Source organism: Panulirus ornatus, chromosome 67 (genome assembly GCF_036320965.1).
Source record: "Panulirus ornatus isolate Po-2019 chromosome 67, ASM3632096v1, whole genome shotgun sequence".
Lineage (NCBI taxonomy): Eukaryota > Metazoa > Arthropoda > Malacostraca > Decapoda > Palinuridae > Panulirus > Panulirus ornatus.
The window spans coordinates 9,923,016-9,942,662 of NC_092290.1; the positions used below are offsets into that span (position 1 = coordinate 9,923,016).

A 19,647-nucleotide genomic window follows, 5' to 3' on the forward strand; every position below is an offset into this window, starting at 1 on the left:
GTCCAAGATAAAAATCTATCCTCGGATTTCCTTTACAGTTTTATGAACAATATGTCACATCCCCAGTGATAGAATAACTAAATTGAATAACTTTAAGAATATGTTAAAAATGTTTTTGACAATTAAAAAACGTTTCAGAAGCCTTAAACAAAAATTTAAAGCAGAATTACCAACAGATAAATTTCCTAAAAGTACTCCTGCGAAAGTTTTTACATCAGAAAATCCAGTTACCAGAACGCTCCCCCATGTTTACCTCCCGTAGTTATATATTCATAGAATCATTTTAACGATAATGAAATAGTGAAAATACACAAGAAAAGTTGACTCAGTTTAAACAAAATGACTGACAACATTTCGACACAATGTTAAATAACATCGTAGAACATTAATTGGAGGTGGACGGCGCAGAATACGTAACTGGTACTCTGAGCTCTTTTTTTTTGGGGGGGGGGGTGTCTTGCTCAAGTGTACAAGTTTTTCTGTGGATTGATCTACCATAATAGGCAAACTGCGGAATATGTCAGCACAGTTACATCCCCAGGCCTACATAACGGCTGGATAATTTCATCATTACACGGGGCTTATTTTCGTCATTCGCACTGTCGCTCTCGACATGGGCGATCAGTTTATTGTCAAATTACCTGCATTTATGTAGCTTGACCCGTTCTCTACAACCCTCCGTATAACTATTTAATAACAACCTTCAATAACAACTGTCATTATGTGACTAATAGTCTTCATTTCAACGCGAATTCCAGCTCTCGCTGAAAAGTGAGAATGGAAAATTCCCAGCATTGCTCACTGGATTCCATAACACAACCGCCTCAAGTCTAGTATTTTAAAACTCCCCAGTCGACACACCATTTATATTTGACATATAAATGTGTTCTACAATCTTATATAAACGTGTAGAATCTTTTATGGGGTTGGTTGTTAGGGGCATTAGGCCTATCAACGATATATCAGGGGTCATTACGGCCGTCAGCGTCAGGCCACACAGCTGCCAAGGGTAAAATCCTTTTAATTTTTTTTAGCTGTTATTAGAAATAATTCTGACTTGTCTCCATTTTCAATATAGAATTATTGCTTACACCTTTGAGATATTGGTCGTAAAGTCTCGTAACCGCACGTACACGAGGTACTGAGAGGTTACAGGGTCACTTTGTGTCAACCACACAAGAGAAGAGTAAGGAGCGACTTGATCATAGTTACCCAATTTCTTAATGTTTTCATGATGTCAGGACTGAACGAATAATTCTTCAAGGGGGGAAAACTATGAAAAAAATATATCTAAAGTATGAGAATAGTGGATGAGAAGAATAAAACGTAATGACGGAATTGTGAATTCTAACATGAAGTTTGGAAAGTCATGCGATGGAGAAAGTTCAAGAGACGGGTATGATCCCAGAGCTGCAAATAATTGAAAAAGGGAATTACACAATTAAGAATATAAAGTAATGTTTGTTTGAATAGTTAACCCGGGAACTGAATGCAGCTGACACAATAGGAAAATGGAGGGTTTAAGTATATTTACAACTGCGGAATGAGCAAGAAATATATTGCTCCTACTGTTTTACAAAGTAAATTACATTAGTTAAACGGATGATGGGAGGGAATTACATGTTAAATGTTTTCTTTTATGAAACAGGAAGAGAATTAATTCTCTGTTTCTAAAACGAACAAGAAAGGGACAAATGATTATCCGTTTGTTAGCTTTGATACAATCAATCGTGGAGACTGAGAATATTGTATATGTACCAACATTGGCTGTACGTGATGAAGGCGAAGTTAAATTATAATGCTGAAAAGAATGGCGGTCAGTTACTAAGTTCTCATGGCAGCCATATTCAGTTAATGGTCCCACATTCGTCATAAATTCTGAGCTCCCTTCGCATCCTTCTTCACACATATGTAATTTGAATGTATATGGCGACATACTGGTGCTGCTTTGACCTATTTACCTACAGATTGAATTATAAAGATGAAGTGAAACTGATCTATAGATAATAAAGGCACGTCTTACCAAAGATATTTATGAAATGAACTACAAGAAGAATTACATGATGGTTTGCAGTTTATATCTAGTGCATTTACAAGATGGAGCTACCCTTTCTGTATCTATAGTAAATACATTACGGCTTCATGTAAATGTGCTCATATTCTAATAAAATCACTAGCTAACGCAGTTACATGGCTAGGGCTAAGGGAAGGGGTGAATATGTATTATGAATAAAGGAATAGTACATGTATACAAGGTTAAAAAGACGGGACAACACAAGTGTAAAACTCTATCCCCGTAACACACACACACACGCAAATGCAACATGACCACATAGTACAATCCAAAGAGTTAAGGAGAGGCAAAGAAATATGGAATTCAAGTTGGGTTAACAGACGAGGATATGTGATTTGCGGAGACAGATGGCAATTCGAGATGGTTAAAGTTTGGATAGAATTCTTATCATTCAAAACGATAAAATGTTGAGACTTTGGTAATAATACAACCCTAAGAGCAGATAGATTATCTCTAGGCTTTTGAATGTGTTCCAAGAGCTGATGACAATGTGAATTGTCTCAAAGGAACGGAATTGTGGCAGATGTTATTCCAGCATATAGGAAGAGATCAAGACCCTTCGAACCATAAACAAATGTCATTAACATAAGGAAAAAAATATCTTAGATAAAAGAATTGAGAAATATTCAAAACATTTCCATTGCATCGGATATTTAAATAATGGGCAACTTGGGTTAAAGCACAGACTGTATACGATGTATTATTGTTGGGGTTTGAGATGTGGAAGACCATGTGTTATATACCCGACTGATTTCTGTGTTAAAATCAATTAGATTCAGAAGAGACAGGTGGTTTGAATTCATTTAAATCTTGCAAAAACATCACATGAAGTAGAAAAGCAAGGTTAGTAGTACCACTGGGAAATGAAAGGAAAACATCACACCAGCAGGGTGTCACAAGGATCCGTACTTAGAAGACCTGTGTATCTTTTCCGAGTTCATCTTACCGGGTTGTCAGAGGGGAATAAATGGTGCATTAGTACGTTTGCTGATGATGTAAAACTTTATGGCAGAACTTGGTGATGTGTAGGATTATGAAATATGGTCAGGGCAAGCTAGTAGATGTATGGCAAAGTCTTATCAAAGAGAAGAATAATGCATTTGGATTGGCTAAGGGGGTCACGACAGCCACATTGGAAGTATAAGGTTAGTTGGGGGTAAGAGGGGAACTCTGTATATTTGTGAGATCCGTATTTTGGAAGTGTTTAATATCTAGGAATCTACTGTCAATCACTGTGGTATTCATAAGTTTCAACTCCATTCCAGAGAGACAAACTTCTATCCAAATGACACATATGCTTAACTTCAGTCGTACTCTGTTAATAGTTTCACACTTTCTGGGCAACTAAATAGTGGTTAACGGGTCAGAAATTTCCTGAGTAGACGAAGAAACATTAAGGTGATGACATTGATTCTTTGGTCAATATATGAGCGTTGACGCTATGTAGAGGACGTCTCCCTCAGCCAATGACTCAAGAGTCGGTGGTTGGTATTCTTCAGCGTGACACCATCGTCAGGAGGAAGGTTGAGGAGACATTGTCTGCACGAAGGTTTCCTGAAGTGACGAAGTTCATCGGTACGAGACGGTGCAAACCGCCGCTTGACAGTCCATCTTGGATGGCGAAAATAAAAAGAAGTGTCTGTTTTCTGTCAACTTCACTTTTTTCTTTATTTTTCTTCAGCCAGGAACTTGAGTATATCTATGTCATTTTCTGTTAGCTCAGCTCGCTGGCGTATCTCTTCAAATGTGTAGTCTACGAGGAGTTTCCCGTTCTCAAATACAGGCACCAACAAATCCTAAAACAACAGATATGCCATTATGAATTGTAATAAAAGATAATTTCATTCTGAGCACTTAATAAGAATACTTTGTTGGCTCTATCTATATTATCTATTTGCTTAAACAGAGTAACAGAATGATTTATCGTTGCTTAAACAGAATGATTTATCGTTGCTTAAAGAGTGACAATGATTTATCGTTGCTTAAACAGTGACAGAATGATTTATCGTTGCTTAAACAGTGACAGAATGATTTATCGTTGCTTAAACAGTGACAGAATGATTTATCGTTGCTTAAACAGTGACAGAATGATTTATCGTTGCTTAAACAGAGTGACAGAATGATTTATCGTTGCTTAAACAGTGACAATGATTTATTCGTCGCTTAACCAGTGACAGAATGATTCATCGTTGACAGAAACACGGAAGTGCGAGAGAGGTTTTTTGTCTACATATATACTGGTACCTTCTCTGGGTCACCCTGGCCGTGCTGGATGGTGGTGTACACGCCATTCTCACGCTGGAGGGAAAGGCGACCTCTCTTGCTGGTCTTGCCAGAGTCGGTGATGGGCTCCTTGTACACCTCCACCTCCTCTCCGTCCACCACTGCGAAGCTACACTTGTACGCAAATTTCATGGTGTCCCGGTCCATCTGAGGAAAGAAATTAGCCGTATTGGTATAGCTTGTGGCCCTAAGCCCTTAAAGGTAATAGGAACTGCTGTGTCAGCTATCTGTGAATGTCACTTCGACCTGTGACTCTTTTAAATTTATTAATGCACAAAGTCTCACTGCTCATGGGATATTCAAATTCGAATTTCTGTTACAATCGAATAATCCTAATTAATGGTACAAGTGGAATGATAAAATGATTTTACAGATGGAGTGAAAATAAAAATGTAGCCTATCCACAATGAAAATGATATAGAACTTACTTCCAATGTCTAATGTCATGCGAAACAAGTAACTTAATGACAAAGATAAAGAGGAATAAAATTGGTAACATGAGGAGCAACGCCGATTAAGACAGAAATGAGGTTTTTCAGTTTCGCACCATTCTAGTTCATGATCATGTTTAGATACGTGTCCTGGTGTGCCAAGTTTTGAACAAAAAAATAAGGTGCATTCAGCAGTACGATGGCCTGGATGGGAAATAGGAGATTACAAAAGTGTGAAGATAAATGGCTAAATAACTTCATACCTGAAAATGATAAATTTTATAACCCAATCTAAAATAAAAATGACTCAAGTAAACGGAGGGGAACCTAAAGGAATGAACCCACCAAGATGACGTTCGATATAATCACTGCTTTATCATCATAAAATAACTTTATTTTCAAATTGAAAACGACGCTGAAAGATGTGGAAACTAATTCTTAATACATATGTTAAAGATTTTCATTTCTATCTTTAAAACAAATATTCGATGCACCCTGATGGAACAGACCCATGGTATATGGTGCCCTTAAACTGCCCATTCTATGTGAGACGAATAAAAGGGGAAATATGACGTCAATCTATTATTAAGTTCCTAGAGCATTCTTAAGATATGAACGTCAAGAACTACTCAACCAAAAGGCATAACAGAATGAAGTGAATGCGATCAAAGGGCGCTTATAAACACAGCTTCAGTAAAGGATAACTGGACGAGTGGAAGAGGGTAAATGAAAATGTAGTTACGTGCTGTCAGAAATGGGACATTAAAATCCTTGTATACTTTATCAAAGAACTCTTTTTCTCACTCTTACGGTCGAGGGATTTAGCCTACCTTTGCAATCGATCATGTGTAACAAAAAAAGGAAATATAACCTGCTAAGTTTTGGTATTAGCTTCAGACAGGGCCCATGAGAGGAATTTCATCAGGGGGTACAAAGTTTCTTTCGGATCCCCTTCCCTTCTCCGTCATTATGAAAAGTGTCTATTTTCTGTTTTCTCAGTAAACATTTGCACCAACCTTATCGCAGTATATGTGCGTTCCACTTCGTTCCTTGTCTACAAATTAATCACTGGCCCAGAACAGTGAGGGAGGTGTGTAGTTCATACCCTTTGAAGCAACGAGGCTCCCGCGCCGAACCCGACGCTGGCAGCCGACCATCCATGGCTTGTTATGGTCTCCAAGATGCTCGCTACGCACATGAAACACGAAATTCATTAATATATCAACACAATATACAGTTCATAGGCTAAATAAACATATCCTGCCATATATCCAGCCCAAACCAGGAATGGAACAAGTCATAAATGCCATGTCTTCGGTGTCTTTCCTAAAGATGGTCTGTTAGGCTATTATGGATGTTTAAGTTTTCAGTTATTTCACAGTTCCTACATTAAGACTGACACGGTGACATAATACAGCATTTTCCTTACGCCTATGACATAATCAAAATATGTGAAAAAGGTTTATAGAATTCAAAGCACGAATTCTTAACAAATGAATTTTCTAAATATTTCCCCTATACTGAAAGATAACCTCGCTTCTATATTGAAAGAATGTGTCTAAGGTGTTTCTCAATAAGCATCTGTGAATAGTCAAGAATTTCTATCTAGAGAAAACTATTAAATGTTCAAATATATTCACCTGATCATTATAAACTGAAAAGGATGGCTGTATCCAAATTTCTTATGCCGTATACCTTATAGATACATCGTTAAAGTATAAACAAAACTGCGTTGAATTATAAATTCCTAGAGTATTTAAAGACACCGATATCCTTCAAGATATATCAATAAAATACCCATTTAAAAGACGTGAATAAAGTATGTCATCAAATGTGTGTCCCACTGGGAGACTAGGATATCTGACGATGTTTAACACTCCTTGTTTTCCTCTACTTTCACTACCTTACCTCCTCTTCCTGTCACACCTGAGGTATTGAGAGAGGCCTATAACACGCCATTATATAAAGGCTTTATCGTGCACAGAAAGGGAATCACACAGAAGCTATATCGTGTACAGTGTGAGATGGACTAACCAAGGGACCTGTAGTTGACGCCGTCAGCTTGGCAGACCATCAAGTAAGGTGGCAGCGTCCGATACCCCTTACTGTTGGTCTCTGTCCCGAATTGCTGGCCCAGGATCTCCAGGCACTGTGAGAAAAGACAGGAGCAATGTTGTTACCAGTGACCCCTTACACACACACACACACACAATGATTTGATAAGTATAACCATAGCGCATGTTCACAAGGGGTGGTGGGGTGGGGTTAGGCCCCACACGAGTGTACAACTCCCTCCCTACACACTGAGGAAAGACATGGTTCTCAAACCGACCCGGTACCGTTGCAAACATCCTTTCTTTCCTCTGTTTCTCGTTACCTCCTCCTCCTCCTAACACTGCTGAGGCACTGAATTCTCATGGTGACAGGGAGTCGATGGAGACAAGTTTTCGTTTCAAGTGGGTACACTAAAAAGTCCTATACCATGTCATCTAATATACTAGCATAATTTGGGCTTATACACCATCAGTGCTGGACCTTACCTTCACACATAGTAGCGTGGATATTGAGACTATCGCACATAATCCCAATTGATGAAAAAAAATATATGCAATGCTTAAGTCTGATTATTTGGTAAATGAGGAATTTGAAAGGACAGAGGTGGGGCAAGACCTTGAAGATATATAATCGTGCAAACTACCCACAACCCAATAATTTCTATGGCCAAATCGATTGGCAAATGGACTTTAGTAGCCAGGAACCAAGAACAATGTGTTGAAAGGTTCTACAAAATATAAAGGTAAGAACGCGAGTACCTCTGGCCTCAGATATGGAGGAAATGTTTAAGACCAGGAACGAATGATTTGATATGAAAATAGCGAAGGAGCTTCGAGATGTACAGTGACGTGTAGGATACAGACGACTCCTACAGCCAGCCAGATTTGGCTAGGTATGAGGCAGCAAAGGCATGTGTGCAGGCAGGAACACGCGGGAAAACTCCCTCGATGAGTAACTTATCTCAGTGGAGGGGATAAAAAAATAAAAAGAGTATAAGTCTGAGGAAGTTCCTTAAAATGGGCTGGGGGTTACCGGAGGAGTGCCACAGGGTTCTGATCTGGGACCATTCATCTTCTTGATCTGTCAAGGGATGGACATCTCCAACCTGGATATTATTGTCGTAGATGATGCGCAGTTCACGAGGGAAGTGAAGAACGTGAGGAACTGCATCATCATCTTACAAAGGAACCGTGACGACATGACTCCAATGGTGCTCTGATACATGGTGTGATAAAAAGTTCAACTGGAGTAATGAGGATGGGTCACAGTGAAAGGGTAGACTCGATAGGACTACCTAGCGGGAAGCCAGCTGCAGGAATCTATGTGAGAAAGACTAGGAGTCGACATTGTCCCTAACTTGTCGTCAGAGCCCCACATTCGGGGGGAAAAGTTAAAGAGGACGAGTAGTTTGCTCGCACTTATTCGAAAAAACATGTGTGTCTGGTAAAGGATATCTTCAACAAGCTATAGTCACATCCTAGATTAGACCAACACTAGAAATGCTTCTCAAGTCTGGTCATCGTACCTCAGGAAGCTTAAAGAGTTAATAGAGAAGGTCCAGAGGAGCGTAACAAAGATGACTCCAGAATAAAGAGCCGACATACGGGGAAAGGCTAGTGGCTTTCAATCTGCCTACACTGGGAAGTTAGCTGAAGGATGACCTGATGACATACTGAAGTCTTTCAACCATACTGATGACACAGACAGTAAACATGTCTTCGAAAGATGTAAGAATAGAACAAACAGAGAATATATGAAATTAACCACGAAACCTGTTAAAAGAGGTACAAAGAAGTACTTCTACAATAGAAGAGCAGTGGACGAATGGAATAAACTGAATGAGGACATGGTTAATGCAGGCAGCACACAATAAGCTTGATGGCTTTCTATGATAGTCGAGAATGTTCAAGAGATGAGGCCCCCAGGAGTATAACCTACCCCTCCTCCTGTATTGTGCAAAATGGTAATTACTACCAGTACGCATTAAGACCCACCCGGAACAGTCAGGAGACACAAAGATACTTTGGGACACATTAGGGTATACATTAGACCAGTTCGAAGCACACTGAAATAGGATACAGAAAGCCTTAAAGAGACAGAAGACACATTAGGCTATTAATAAGACCCCGCCCTAAGACACCTCAGGCCCTGCCCTGGGAGACAGAAGGGCACCCACCTTAAGGACGACCTCGGTGGGGTTGCCACTGTCTGGCCTGAGGGCCAGGAAGCCGCCCTTCCTCCCGTGCTCCAGCACCAAGTCCTTCAGTTGGACGCCGAAGATGTCGTGGCAGCACTCCCACACGTTGTACGAGTCCACCACACACCCGACCCTTCCTGAGGAAGCCAGACTGTACGTGTGTACTTGATTTACACCACTACTGTACGTGATACACTACCTTCTTCAAGATCCACTTGGGGAACAAGACTGGTTATATTATGTACGTGATCTACGGCACCCACTTCAAAGGTACTTAAGGAGCAATATTGGTTATATACACGTGATCTACATCACTATTACTTCAAGGGTCTTTGGGTAGTAAGGCATTGTATGTAGGTCGTTTACATGTAATAGATTTACACCATCTACTTCAAGGGCCACTTGGGGAACGTCACTCACTTCAAGTGACCCTTGATCAGTCTTTCAAGGCTGTAAATATGACTGCAAGGTCTGAGCCAGTCCTTCAAGGGTGTAAACATGAATTCTTGGCTCGAATCTGCGTAAGTCATCCTACCAATATGAAATGTAGCAATCAAGTAATGAAAAGCTAATTATCAAGATCTGCCTAATACGCGTGCTATGCGACCCACTAGCCACATCTGAATAAAAGAATAGAAAACGAACTAACAACGTCTCTGAGGGGGAAAATCTAAAACGTCAAGGGATCTGGTTAATATCGACATCGATACAACGAGTGGCTTCCTCCCGACCTTCGGAACGCTCCGAAAATGGAAAACAAACATTGCTAGCATTGCTTGCGCCCGTACTTCCTAGGTTGTTGGTGATGAGGTGTTTGTGGGCGTCGGCTTCCCTCTGCCTTCCCCAGGAGGTGACGGTGGAGTGCTCGGAGAAGGGCCCCGACTGCCCTCCCACCGTCTTCAGGTTGTAGTACTTCCGTAGGAGGCACGTCCCAGCCACCGTGTCTGAGGTCTGCCAACACAGAACAACACACGAATGAACATATTCCTCGAGAGGTGTGTGGCTAGAACAACAACAGGACATACCATGAAAGTAAGCAAAAAAGATGTTAAAATAGTGATCTAAAGAAGTGCTTTCAGAGAATAGAAGTGGCAGATGAATGGAATTTGATAACTGAAGATATGGATAATGTAGACAGCATTCATCAGTAAAAAGTTGTATGATTTTTGACTTTAAGATGTGGCACCCCACGAGTGTAAAACTCCCCTCCCCTCACAGTACTAATAAGTAATCAGAAATAGGTAATTTTACACACCTACTCCATTATAAACGCTCTCTTTAAAAGAGTAAAGTTATTATTATGTCTCAAGTATTATTAGCTTCCGATGCAACATCTTTTTCACTCCCAGGTATATATATATATATATATATATATATATATATATATATATATATATATATATATATACAAGTATTCCCATCCTAACAAATAAGATCCTACAGCCGTATGCACTCGAGCACTACGGTACACACCACCCTTGCACCGTCGCCATGCTCAAGGCTCCCGTACCCCTCGTGCTGGGATGTGCTACTGAGGCAGTACATGGGAGAAATGAACTTGTACCTTACCTTGAAGCTGATCATGTTGGCAGCACCGCCTATAGCAGCAGTCTCCACGGACGACACGCCGCGGTAACCACAGTCGTGAAGCTGTAAGCAAACACCTATACTCCTCAGTGTCATTATATATTACATATATGAATATTCACAGAAACTTCTACTCTCTCTCTCTCTCTCTCTCTCTCTCTCTCTCTCTCTCTCTCTCTCTCTCTCTCTCCAGTTAAACGTCAACACTCATGCAGTAATCTATTTCTAATTAAGGGCAACATATTGTGGAACAGAATAAACAATGATCAGAGCGAAACCTTTCTGTACATTTCAAACACTGCTACACACACACACAAAAAAACTAAAAGATAGCGAATAAATGAAAAAATATATCGTCCATTATTATCTTTTTCAAGAATATACAATCCGCTCGTACTACTAGTTCGTTTTTATTTAGTTTAAATAAAATTCTTCCTCTCCAGAACATCTGGCAGTTGTAATTAGATCTGTATTTATTTTCTAGACATCCTCTCCTATCTTTGCATTTTCCCATATCAATATATCAGTCCTATTCTACGTGGCGTTTCTTCCATAACTAAACTTCCTGCTGTCTGGTAATGGCCATGAGTAGTGAGGAGGAAAATGCCCCTCTTACTTTACTATTCTGTTTTCATAGAGGGGGGTATTTAGCTCACCATTACTGTCCTGCAGGAGATAAACACGTCACAGGACATCAGGTCTTCTGTTACCTGACCCTCATGCAGAGCCAATACTCCCGTCAAACCCTTTTTCTACTTCTAAAAAAAAAAAAATAAAAATCGGCTGCCACTCAATACACGTTTAATATACTCGCGGCAGTAGACTGTCAATGACCTGCGCCCTAAGCTTTATCTCCTAATTGAAGTACAATCGTTATCACCTATCAACCTGCTTATGCTTGGGTGGACAAAAAGATATGAGATGGAATTACAAACGTGAAAACAAGTTATTTTTGAACTACGCACCGAGTAGTCGACAGCGTGGAGATTGGTGTGCGATAGGCTGGCGTAGTGGTGGAGGACCTGCTTGTGGATCCTGCTTGAGGTGGCTACCGTGGTCGGGTACCACGTCTGCACCAGCACCGTCTGGGGAAGGAAACCACTTGTATGTTAGAGCCCTTTCTTGCATACATAATGATGTAGCAGATAGGCTTTAATGTACACTTGTGTTAGTGCCCTTTCTTGCATACATAATGATGTAGCAGACAGGCTTTAATGTGCACTTGGCCTAACCTAGCATAATCCTTAAGACTATGATAAAAAGTTGACGACTAGCAAGCTAAGGTCTCGTCCCGCCTGCCTGAGGGAAAAAGAGTTTGACTGAATGGGCAAGAATGGGATGGTACATATGTGAGCACTAGTGGCAGAAGATGAAGGCATGGGTGAAAGAAGATGAAGGTATGGGTGAAAGATGATGAAGGCATGGGGTGAAAGATGATGAAGGCATGGGTGAAAGAAGATGAAGGCATGGGGTGAAAGATGATGAAGGCATGGGTGAAAGAAGATGAAGGCATGGGTGAAAGATGATGAAGGCATGGGTGAAAGAAGATGAAGGCATGGGGTGAAAGATAATGAAGGCAAGGGTGAAAGAAGATGAAGGCATGGGTGAAAGAAGATATAGATATGGGAAGTCTGGGAAGGCTTGAGTGAGGGATACGTCAAGAAGAGAGAGAGAGAGAGAGAGAGAGAGAGAGAGAGAGAGAGAGAGAGAGAGAGAGAGAGAGAGAGAGAGAGAGAGAGAGAGAGAACAAACAGGATATGACGAGGCCATGATAAAAAACAAACATTACCTTCACCGTCGGCAGAAGCATAAAAAAAAAATTAATCAAAGCAGTAAAGTAATTTTAAATCTCGAACGCTTAAAGTGAACAGGAAGTGACAAGGAACACATACCTCAAGGAGTCTAGCACGATGGTAGTATAACCCTTGACCTCGCAGGTACAACCCTAAGGTATGACCTATGACCTAAGTCAAAGACCACCCCTATCATAACCAAGACCATACCAGTGCGCCCAAGGGGCTACGTCGGACTTTTTTTTTTTTTTTTTTTTTAAATCGACTTCATAACAAGGATGAATAAAAGAAACAGTTACAGGTTCAGTAATGACTAGTCAAACCCCTACATATACACTATGGATTGCATTTCCAAGTCGCCAATATTTCCAGTCTGCTCAGAAGGTCGTGTGTCGGGAGAACGTTGGTCCAGGTTTAACGCATAACCCGCGTTAAGAAGAGATGTTGTAATATATAGAATTCACGCAATGCCGCGCAACACAGCGAAGGTCATTCTTTGTGGGGTCTGTGAATAAAAAGACCTTGGGAGGGAGATGAGTGTGACCAAGTCACTCTGAAACTGGCGACCATTATCAGCCCCCTAATCTTCCAAAAAAAAAAAAAGTAAAAAAAGATAATACCACAATGAGGCACTCAGCAGATGCCATCAGTGGCGATTTTGTGCAACCTCACAGTGGAATGATGTAATGAGGTACTCTAAAAATAATCTTTTTATGTTCTCTAAGTGGATTGAATCTAAGCAACGTCGTCCATTTCGTGGTCCTACAGCATCTTTCTATTTTGTAGCCAAGAAATTTCGGACCCTTAAAAAGATGATGCGTAATGCCAAATACGGAGAGAAACGATATCTGAGTAGGGGGACACAGAATACCCTGAGTCATTTCCTCCACATCAAGTTCCATTGAGGTACACAAAGATATGCCAGCTGACACCCACAAGACAGACACCGACTGTCCTTGATTTCACACAAACTGGCCAGTGGTGAGGGCGGGGGGTGCAGTTCTCTTCCTAACTGACCCTTTTATAATATCCGGCGGCTAACCATTCGTGAATTACAATGTTGCCAAGCTTCATGTAGCCTTGATAACCCAATGGAAATATTTCTTTTTTGTTCTTCATCCGGTGTGACAAGGTGGATTTGTACTGCAACCCATTTAGGGAATTCTGGCTACATTCCTCATCAGCGAATCAACTACGCATGTTCATAATATTATTTTCCAATGATTGATAACTAGTTAACTACCCGTAAAAGCCCCCCCAACCACTCCCAAGACTAACCACCGCCCATCAACCCACAGCTCCATATAGCAAAGTTTTTACTGTGAGCACAGAAAATTATCCCGGTAAAAGTCCCAAGCATTTTTCGATTAATAATCACTGGAGACCCACAATCAAATAGGTACAAAATATGAAGTATGGCATCAGCACACTGATTTTTTTTCCTTCTAAAATGACATAGATGCCGACACTGACGCAAATTGTGTTACCACAAAGAAGAAAAAAAAAACTGGGCGTGAGAATGGAGGGGAGGAATAGCCATCACAACAATGGTGCGCGGGAGACCCAGAAGCGACGTGGTTCGCGAGGAGAAAGCCAGAGGCCAAAGCAGATAAATAAGTTGTTCTGACTTTAGTTATGACAGATGTTATTCTAATGATGGAAAAATGATGTCCTGCCCTAACAAGGTTCATCACGGATGCAGTAAGTTGGGCCATTTTGCAAAACATCTGTAGCGGGGGGAAAACAAAGACATTATGACTAGGCAAACGATGTTTGTCCACCTAGATTTACGCTCTGCCTCAAGATTTACCTAGTGTGGTCATCTAAACTTATCTATGGCAGTCCTGTGTGCATGTTATTTCTTAAATGAGTCTTCGTTAAGGGTGGCAGAACTTAGAAGCTATCCCTCACAAAGGTCGAATCGTAGTAATCAAGTGAATTCACCACTGAAACCTTTACGGCAAAACACTGGGCGAGGGAAGTGTGGGTGGAGCTGGCGGAACTGATGGAGGTGGTGCAGTGTGGCAGCACGAACACCAACACATCCATAGTGCCAACCGTAGTATTGCAAGTGTTCTAAGGTACGCTCGTCATGAAAATAACGACTTAATGGTACTTAAATCACAGGGAACTATGGGTCGTAATTTGTAGGGGCCAGTGATAAAAAGTGGCTACCCACTTAAAGGAAAGGGTTTGTCATCCCACAACACCTACCTCAAACAAGGGCCTCCTATAAGAAACTGGTGACCCAAGGGTTGTACCTACTACAAGATACTGGTGATCCTGAGGACGTGATAATCCTATGGACATACCTCGAAGAAATTGGTGATCCAGGGGACGGCAGGGTCTGTGTTCTCGACGGTGAAGAGGACATTTCTGGTGGGCAGGATCGTTCCCTCTGGCACAGCTTTGATCCGCAGGGGCAGCCGACCTCCGTGGTGCTGCAAAACAAACCAACACCATGTATGAGAGAGGGAATATCCTCACTTGGCCCCCTTCTCTGTTCCTTCTTTTGAAAAATTAAAAACGGGAGGGGAGGATTTCCAGACCCCCAGCTTCCTCCCCTTTTAGTCGCCTTCTACGACACGCAGGGAATACGTGGGAAGTATTCTTTCTCCCCTGTCCCCAGGGATATATATATATATATATATATATATATATATATATATATATATATATATATATATATATACGAACTCCCCAAACAAAGTAACTTTAGCAATCTTGATTAATTTCTTGGAGAAAGAAGGACTCTACCTACGCGTCACAGGACCCTGCAATAAACGACTTTCATTATATAGTTCCAGATTCTAATCCTTGGTAGGATCCTACATGTCGATTCTTTATACCACAGTTCCACCACACCCCAGTAAAACCATTGCCATTATATGGTTTCCAACCCTCATAAAGAGCACTTGTATATTACGACTCAAGGTGCTCCAACCCTCATAAAGAGCACTTGTATCTCATGACTCTAGGCGCTCTGTGGCGACACTCACCTCAAGGATGTGGTTCCATCCTTCCTCGTTGAAGACACCCTCCTCCGCGTAGATGCCAGAGTAAATTTCCTTGGCCTCTTGAATGGCCTCTCGAGTGACAACGGGCCCCGCCAACCATCGCTTTATGATATATTGCAGCCCGAAGAAACAGGTGTAAGGAAACCTGTTGGAACAAAGGAGCCCGAGTGATGCTCATACGAGTTCTAAGGCATTGCGTAAATGATACAAATATATGAGCGTAACAACTTAAATTTGAAACAATTAAGTAATTCATCGGCGTACGGCACAAGTTATCCTGTATTTTGTAACAGTATTTTCAGGTAACTAACCAGGAGTATTATTGACAAATAAGACTTATTTACGACCACTATGTATTCACCACAAAGAGGTATGACATTAGATAATCAAATGAAACAATTTATATATATATATATATATATATATATATATATATATATATATATATATATATATATATATATATATCAGGGTCGTCAAATACATAAATTAAGCCAAGAATGCAAATTATCACCCATACTTTATGTTTATCAATCCCAGGAAGACTTACTTGCCGCCTCGGGATTCGAAGTACGAGTAGATGACAGTAGTTCCCGGTGGGTACTGGTCGTAGTGAGTTACCTGTAGGTAAAAAAAAGAAATACACACCTTTAGATGGCAAGAAATGACATATCCGGGGCTGGCTGTGCCCAGCTATCAGGATGACTGTCCTAACTTATGTCTGCGGACTCACTGTCTCTTTCTCAAGGTTATTTAGATTTCTGTGCCTCCCGGCTGTCTTAAGCGGTCACTGTCCTAATTTATAAGTCTGCGGATTCACTGTCTCATTCTCAAGGTTATTTAGGTTTCTGTGCCTCCCGGCTGTCTAAGCGTTCACTGTCATATTATCGATGCTGATTAATGTCGTTGTCTAGTCCCCCCTCTGTCTAATCTATGGATTTACAATCCTCTTTCGAGGGCTAGTCAAGCACTTAGCATAGCTGGTGGCAATGGTGCTAAGTCCGTACTTTCAACTCCTTGGGTTATATATCTTATAATGGATGAAGGCGAACAAGTATGAATATGTATTGTATAGGTGTATATATGTATGTGAATGTATATATGTTGATATGTAAATGTATGTATATGTACATGTATGTGCCTGTGTAGCGTATATGAGTGGATGGGTCTTGCTTCGTCTGTTTCGTGGCGCTTTCTCGCTGCCGCGGGAAACGGCGATCAAGTATTATTATTCTAATATATATATATATATATATATATATATATATATATATATATATATATATATATATATATTATCCCTGGGGATAGGGGAGAAAGAATACTTCCCACGTATTCCCTGCGTGTCGTAGAAGGCGACTAAAAGGGGAGGGAGCGGGTGGGTGGAAATCCTCCCCTCTCGTTTTTTCAATTTTCCAAAAGAAGGAACAGAGAAGGGGGCCAGGTGAGGATATTCCCTCATAGGCCCAGTCCTCTGTTCTTAATGCTACCTCGCTATTGCGGGAAATGGCGAATAGTACGAAAGATATATATATATATATATATATATATATATATATATATATATATATATATATATATATATATATATATATAAACACAAGGATCCTCTTTATGATGTCCCTGTAGTTTCTAGGCTGTGCTGCAATCACCAAAGACTATATATAGTCTTTGTACCATCACAAGGAGGGAAATCATGTACTCTCCGAAGCAACAAGCCGTTCTCCACTCCATCACCAAACAATGATACCCTTGTGTTGCAAACAAAGGCAGGATGAGAGTCCAGTAGTACCTATGCGCCTATATATATATATATATATATATATATATATATATATATATATATATATATATATATATATATTATATAATTTAGCGACTCCAACCGCCTTTAGAGTTTAGAAAACTGGTGGTTTAATGAGGCGATGGAAAGCGTCAGCAGTCAGCACCATTTATAACAGCAAAGACCATCAATGCCTTGTTCAAAAGATAAACACACACACACACACAAAACCGTCTAATCAACCTTGAAATATCAGCCTGAATGGAGAACAGTTAAGTTGTTACCTTGTAACAGTCAGCCAATAGGATGACGTTATTCACAGGCCCAATATCCATGGCTGCCACGCACCATCCACCTCCAACGATAGCGATTAACACACTGGAAACCCCGGGGGCAGTCAGAGCGAACACGCCATTACCTCCAAGGGCGTTTAAGTTGCCAAACTGTACATGTGACATTGATTTTTAGACCTTTTTTCTTTTTGGTGGTAGAAAAGAAACGTAATTATTTCATAGTAAAGAACGAATGGCAATTATAAATGTAGTGTAGATATGAAATACCTCTTTCACTAGTGCTAGAGAGTGAAACCTAGACTTAAATTGCCCTATAATTAGTATATTTTTCCTGATTCTGAGGGCTGTTAGATACCCTTCCAAGTTATCTTTCTGTGATCAGACTTCCTTCATGACTCAATGATGAATGAAAAATGTTCTATATATATACAGTGTGGTCGAATACTCTTCAAATTTAACTTGCCTAATTTTCTCCTAAAACCCATTCAGCATTAGCCAGGAATAAAAGAAATTGTCTCTAGGACGGGTGAAATTAGCAATATGTAAAGTATTAAAAAGTATTACGAGCTACTTGAACAGTGTCATTCAAACATAGGGATATAGACATTTAAACTTGGCGCCCGACGTACGCCATTTTCAGAACCAGTTCCTCCCCTCTATCATATATATATATATATATATATATATATATATATATATATATATATATATATATATATATATATATATATATATATGGTGAAATCGCACTTCAATAGTTCATACGATTTTATTTGGTATGTAATTTTCTATACATGTGGCACATGTTTCGCTGAGACAATCCACCTTATCAGGTGCCAGTACTTAACAAGCTTATTTAAATACCAACATCCCACTTGATTCCCGCCGTCCAACACCAAACTTTAAAGATCCTGTTGTTCGCACACACCACCTCTCCAGGATAGCCCATTGGTTTCCACGTAGGGTCGTCCTCCACACTGATGGCTACGGGCAGGGCCGGGGCTGGTGTCTACATCTTCCATCCTGATGCCCGTGAGCCTAACAAACTCTCTCTCAGAGTTTCTGACGGAGCATCCTACACTCAGCCAAGCTGATGGCCCTCCTTGCTGCTCTTGCTAAGAAAGATGCCACTCAAGATCTGCTCTCGATGGGATTGCATTTGGATCAGGCGAGAATATGGATCTCCTCCTCCAAATACGAGGGCTAACGTCAACACTTCTGGATGCAGGCCGTCCTATGACATTCCTATGGATACCTAGTCGTCAGTATCTTGGGGATGAGACAGCAGATGGCCTTGCTAAGGCCACACCTGACTACGTTGTTCCGTGCTCACTTCTACAGCTTAGGACCCAAATTTGCCACATACAGAGAGATGCTCGGGAAGCAGCCATCCTCCTTGACTCCCTGTCCATCTGTTATGATACCCTTCGTAAACTCCCTGACCTCTTGTATGTCTATGGGAAAGGCTTATGGAAAAGGGACGTGATTGCAGCCCGTAGTATCATCGGGTACAACTTTGTTTGGGAGACTGGCATCCTCGCCTCCTCAAGCAACGCGCTTATGCATTGTGCAAAAGACCCAACAGCCGCACCCCTGTCCACCACCTTCTAAGATGTCCCCACACAATGCTTTCATGACACCTGTTGGACCACCATCTCATGACCCCCTGATTGAGACACTATCTTCCCCATACTGACCAGATATCATGTAAACAATATTGATGTGTTGAAGTAATGTCTTTCCTTCCTTAGGCTTTAGTAAGCCCCATCATGATACTCATATGTACTTGTGAGACTTGCCACATGCTTCAGGTAGTATTGTACAAGGGTAACTAGTGACAACACTAGGATCCCGTACCTCTGTCAAGGAATACAGTATTGAAATTGAATTGAACTGATCTTTCATTGGTAAAGAAATCATTTTATAGTGAAACGCATACCTCCCCTTGACACCAAGAACCTTATAGTTCTCCCTTTTACCTTACTTCTCATGATGTTTAAATCCTTTAACGTAAATGGTGCTTTCAGCAACAACAATACAATAAAGAAAATCTTAATCACGAACTCACCAGAAAGTTCTGCAGGCTGTGTTTATAGATGACAAAAGAAAAGGGGTATTCTTTATAAATGAAACA

General features: G+C 40.7%; 1 protein-coding gene across 1 annotated transcript; it reads right to left on the reverse strand.

The window, feature by feature from the left end:
- Positions 1–2,019: 2,019 nt before the first annotated feature.
- LOC139747186 (nicotinamide phosphoribosyltransferase-like) lies at positions 2,020–17,639 on the reverse strand. The gene is made up of 12 exons (XM_071659173.1): positions 17,505–17,639; positions 15,988–16,058; positions 15,420–15,582; positions 14,733–14,861; positions 11,593–11,712; positions 10,610–10,690; positions 9,829–9,991; positions 9,020–9,177; positions 6,823–6,937; positions 5,894–5,976; positions 4,319–4,504; positions 2,020–3,870 (listed from the first exon to the last, which is right to left on the reverse strand). The coding sequence occupies exons 1-12, from the start codon at positions 17,553–17,555 to the stop codon at positions 3,742–3,744; spliced, it is 1,449 nt and encodes a 482-aa protein (XP_071515274.1). The 5' UTR covers positions 17,556–17,639; the 3' UTR covers positions 2,020–3,741.
- Positions 17,640–19,647: the final 2,008 nt, after the last annotated feature.

Bases quoted from the DNA above. Each gene is read 5' to 3' on its own strand.
- LOC139747186 (XM_071659173.1), bottom strand. From the start codon at position 17,555: ATGGATATTGGGCCTGTGAATAACGTCATCCTATTGGCTGACTGTTAC. The intron at 9,992-10,609 runs GTAAGGTACAAG...CTGTGTTGGCAG, and splicing joins CCAACATGATCAGCTTCAAG to ACCTCAGACACGGTGGCTGG. The intron at 5,977-6,822 runs GTTAGTCCATCT...TCATGTGCGTAG, and splicing joins CGTCAACTACAGGTCCCTTG to CGAGCATCTTGGAGACCATA.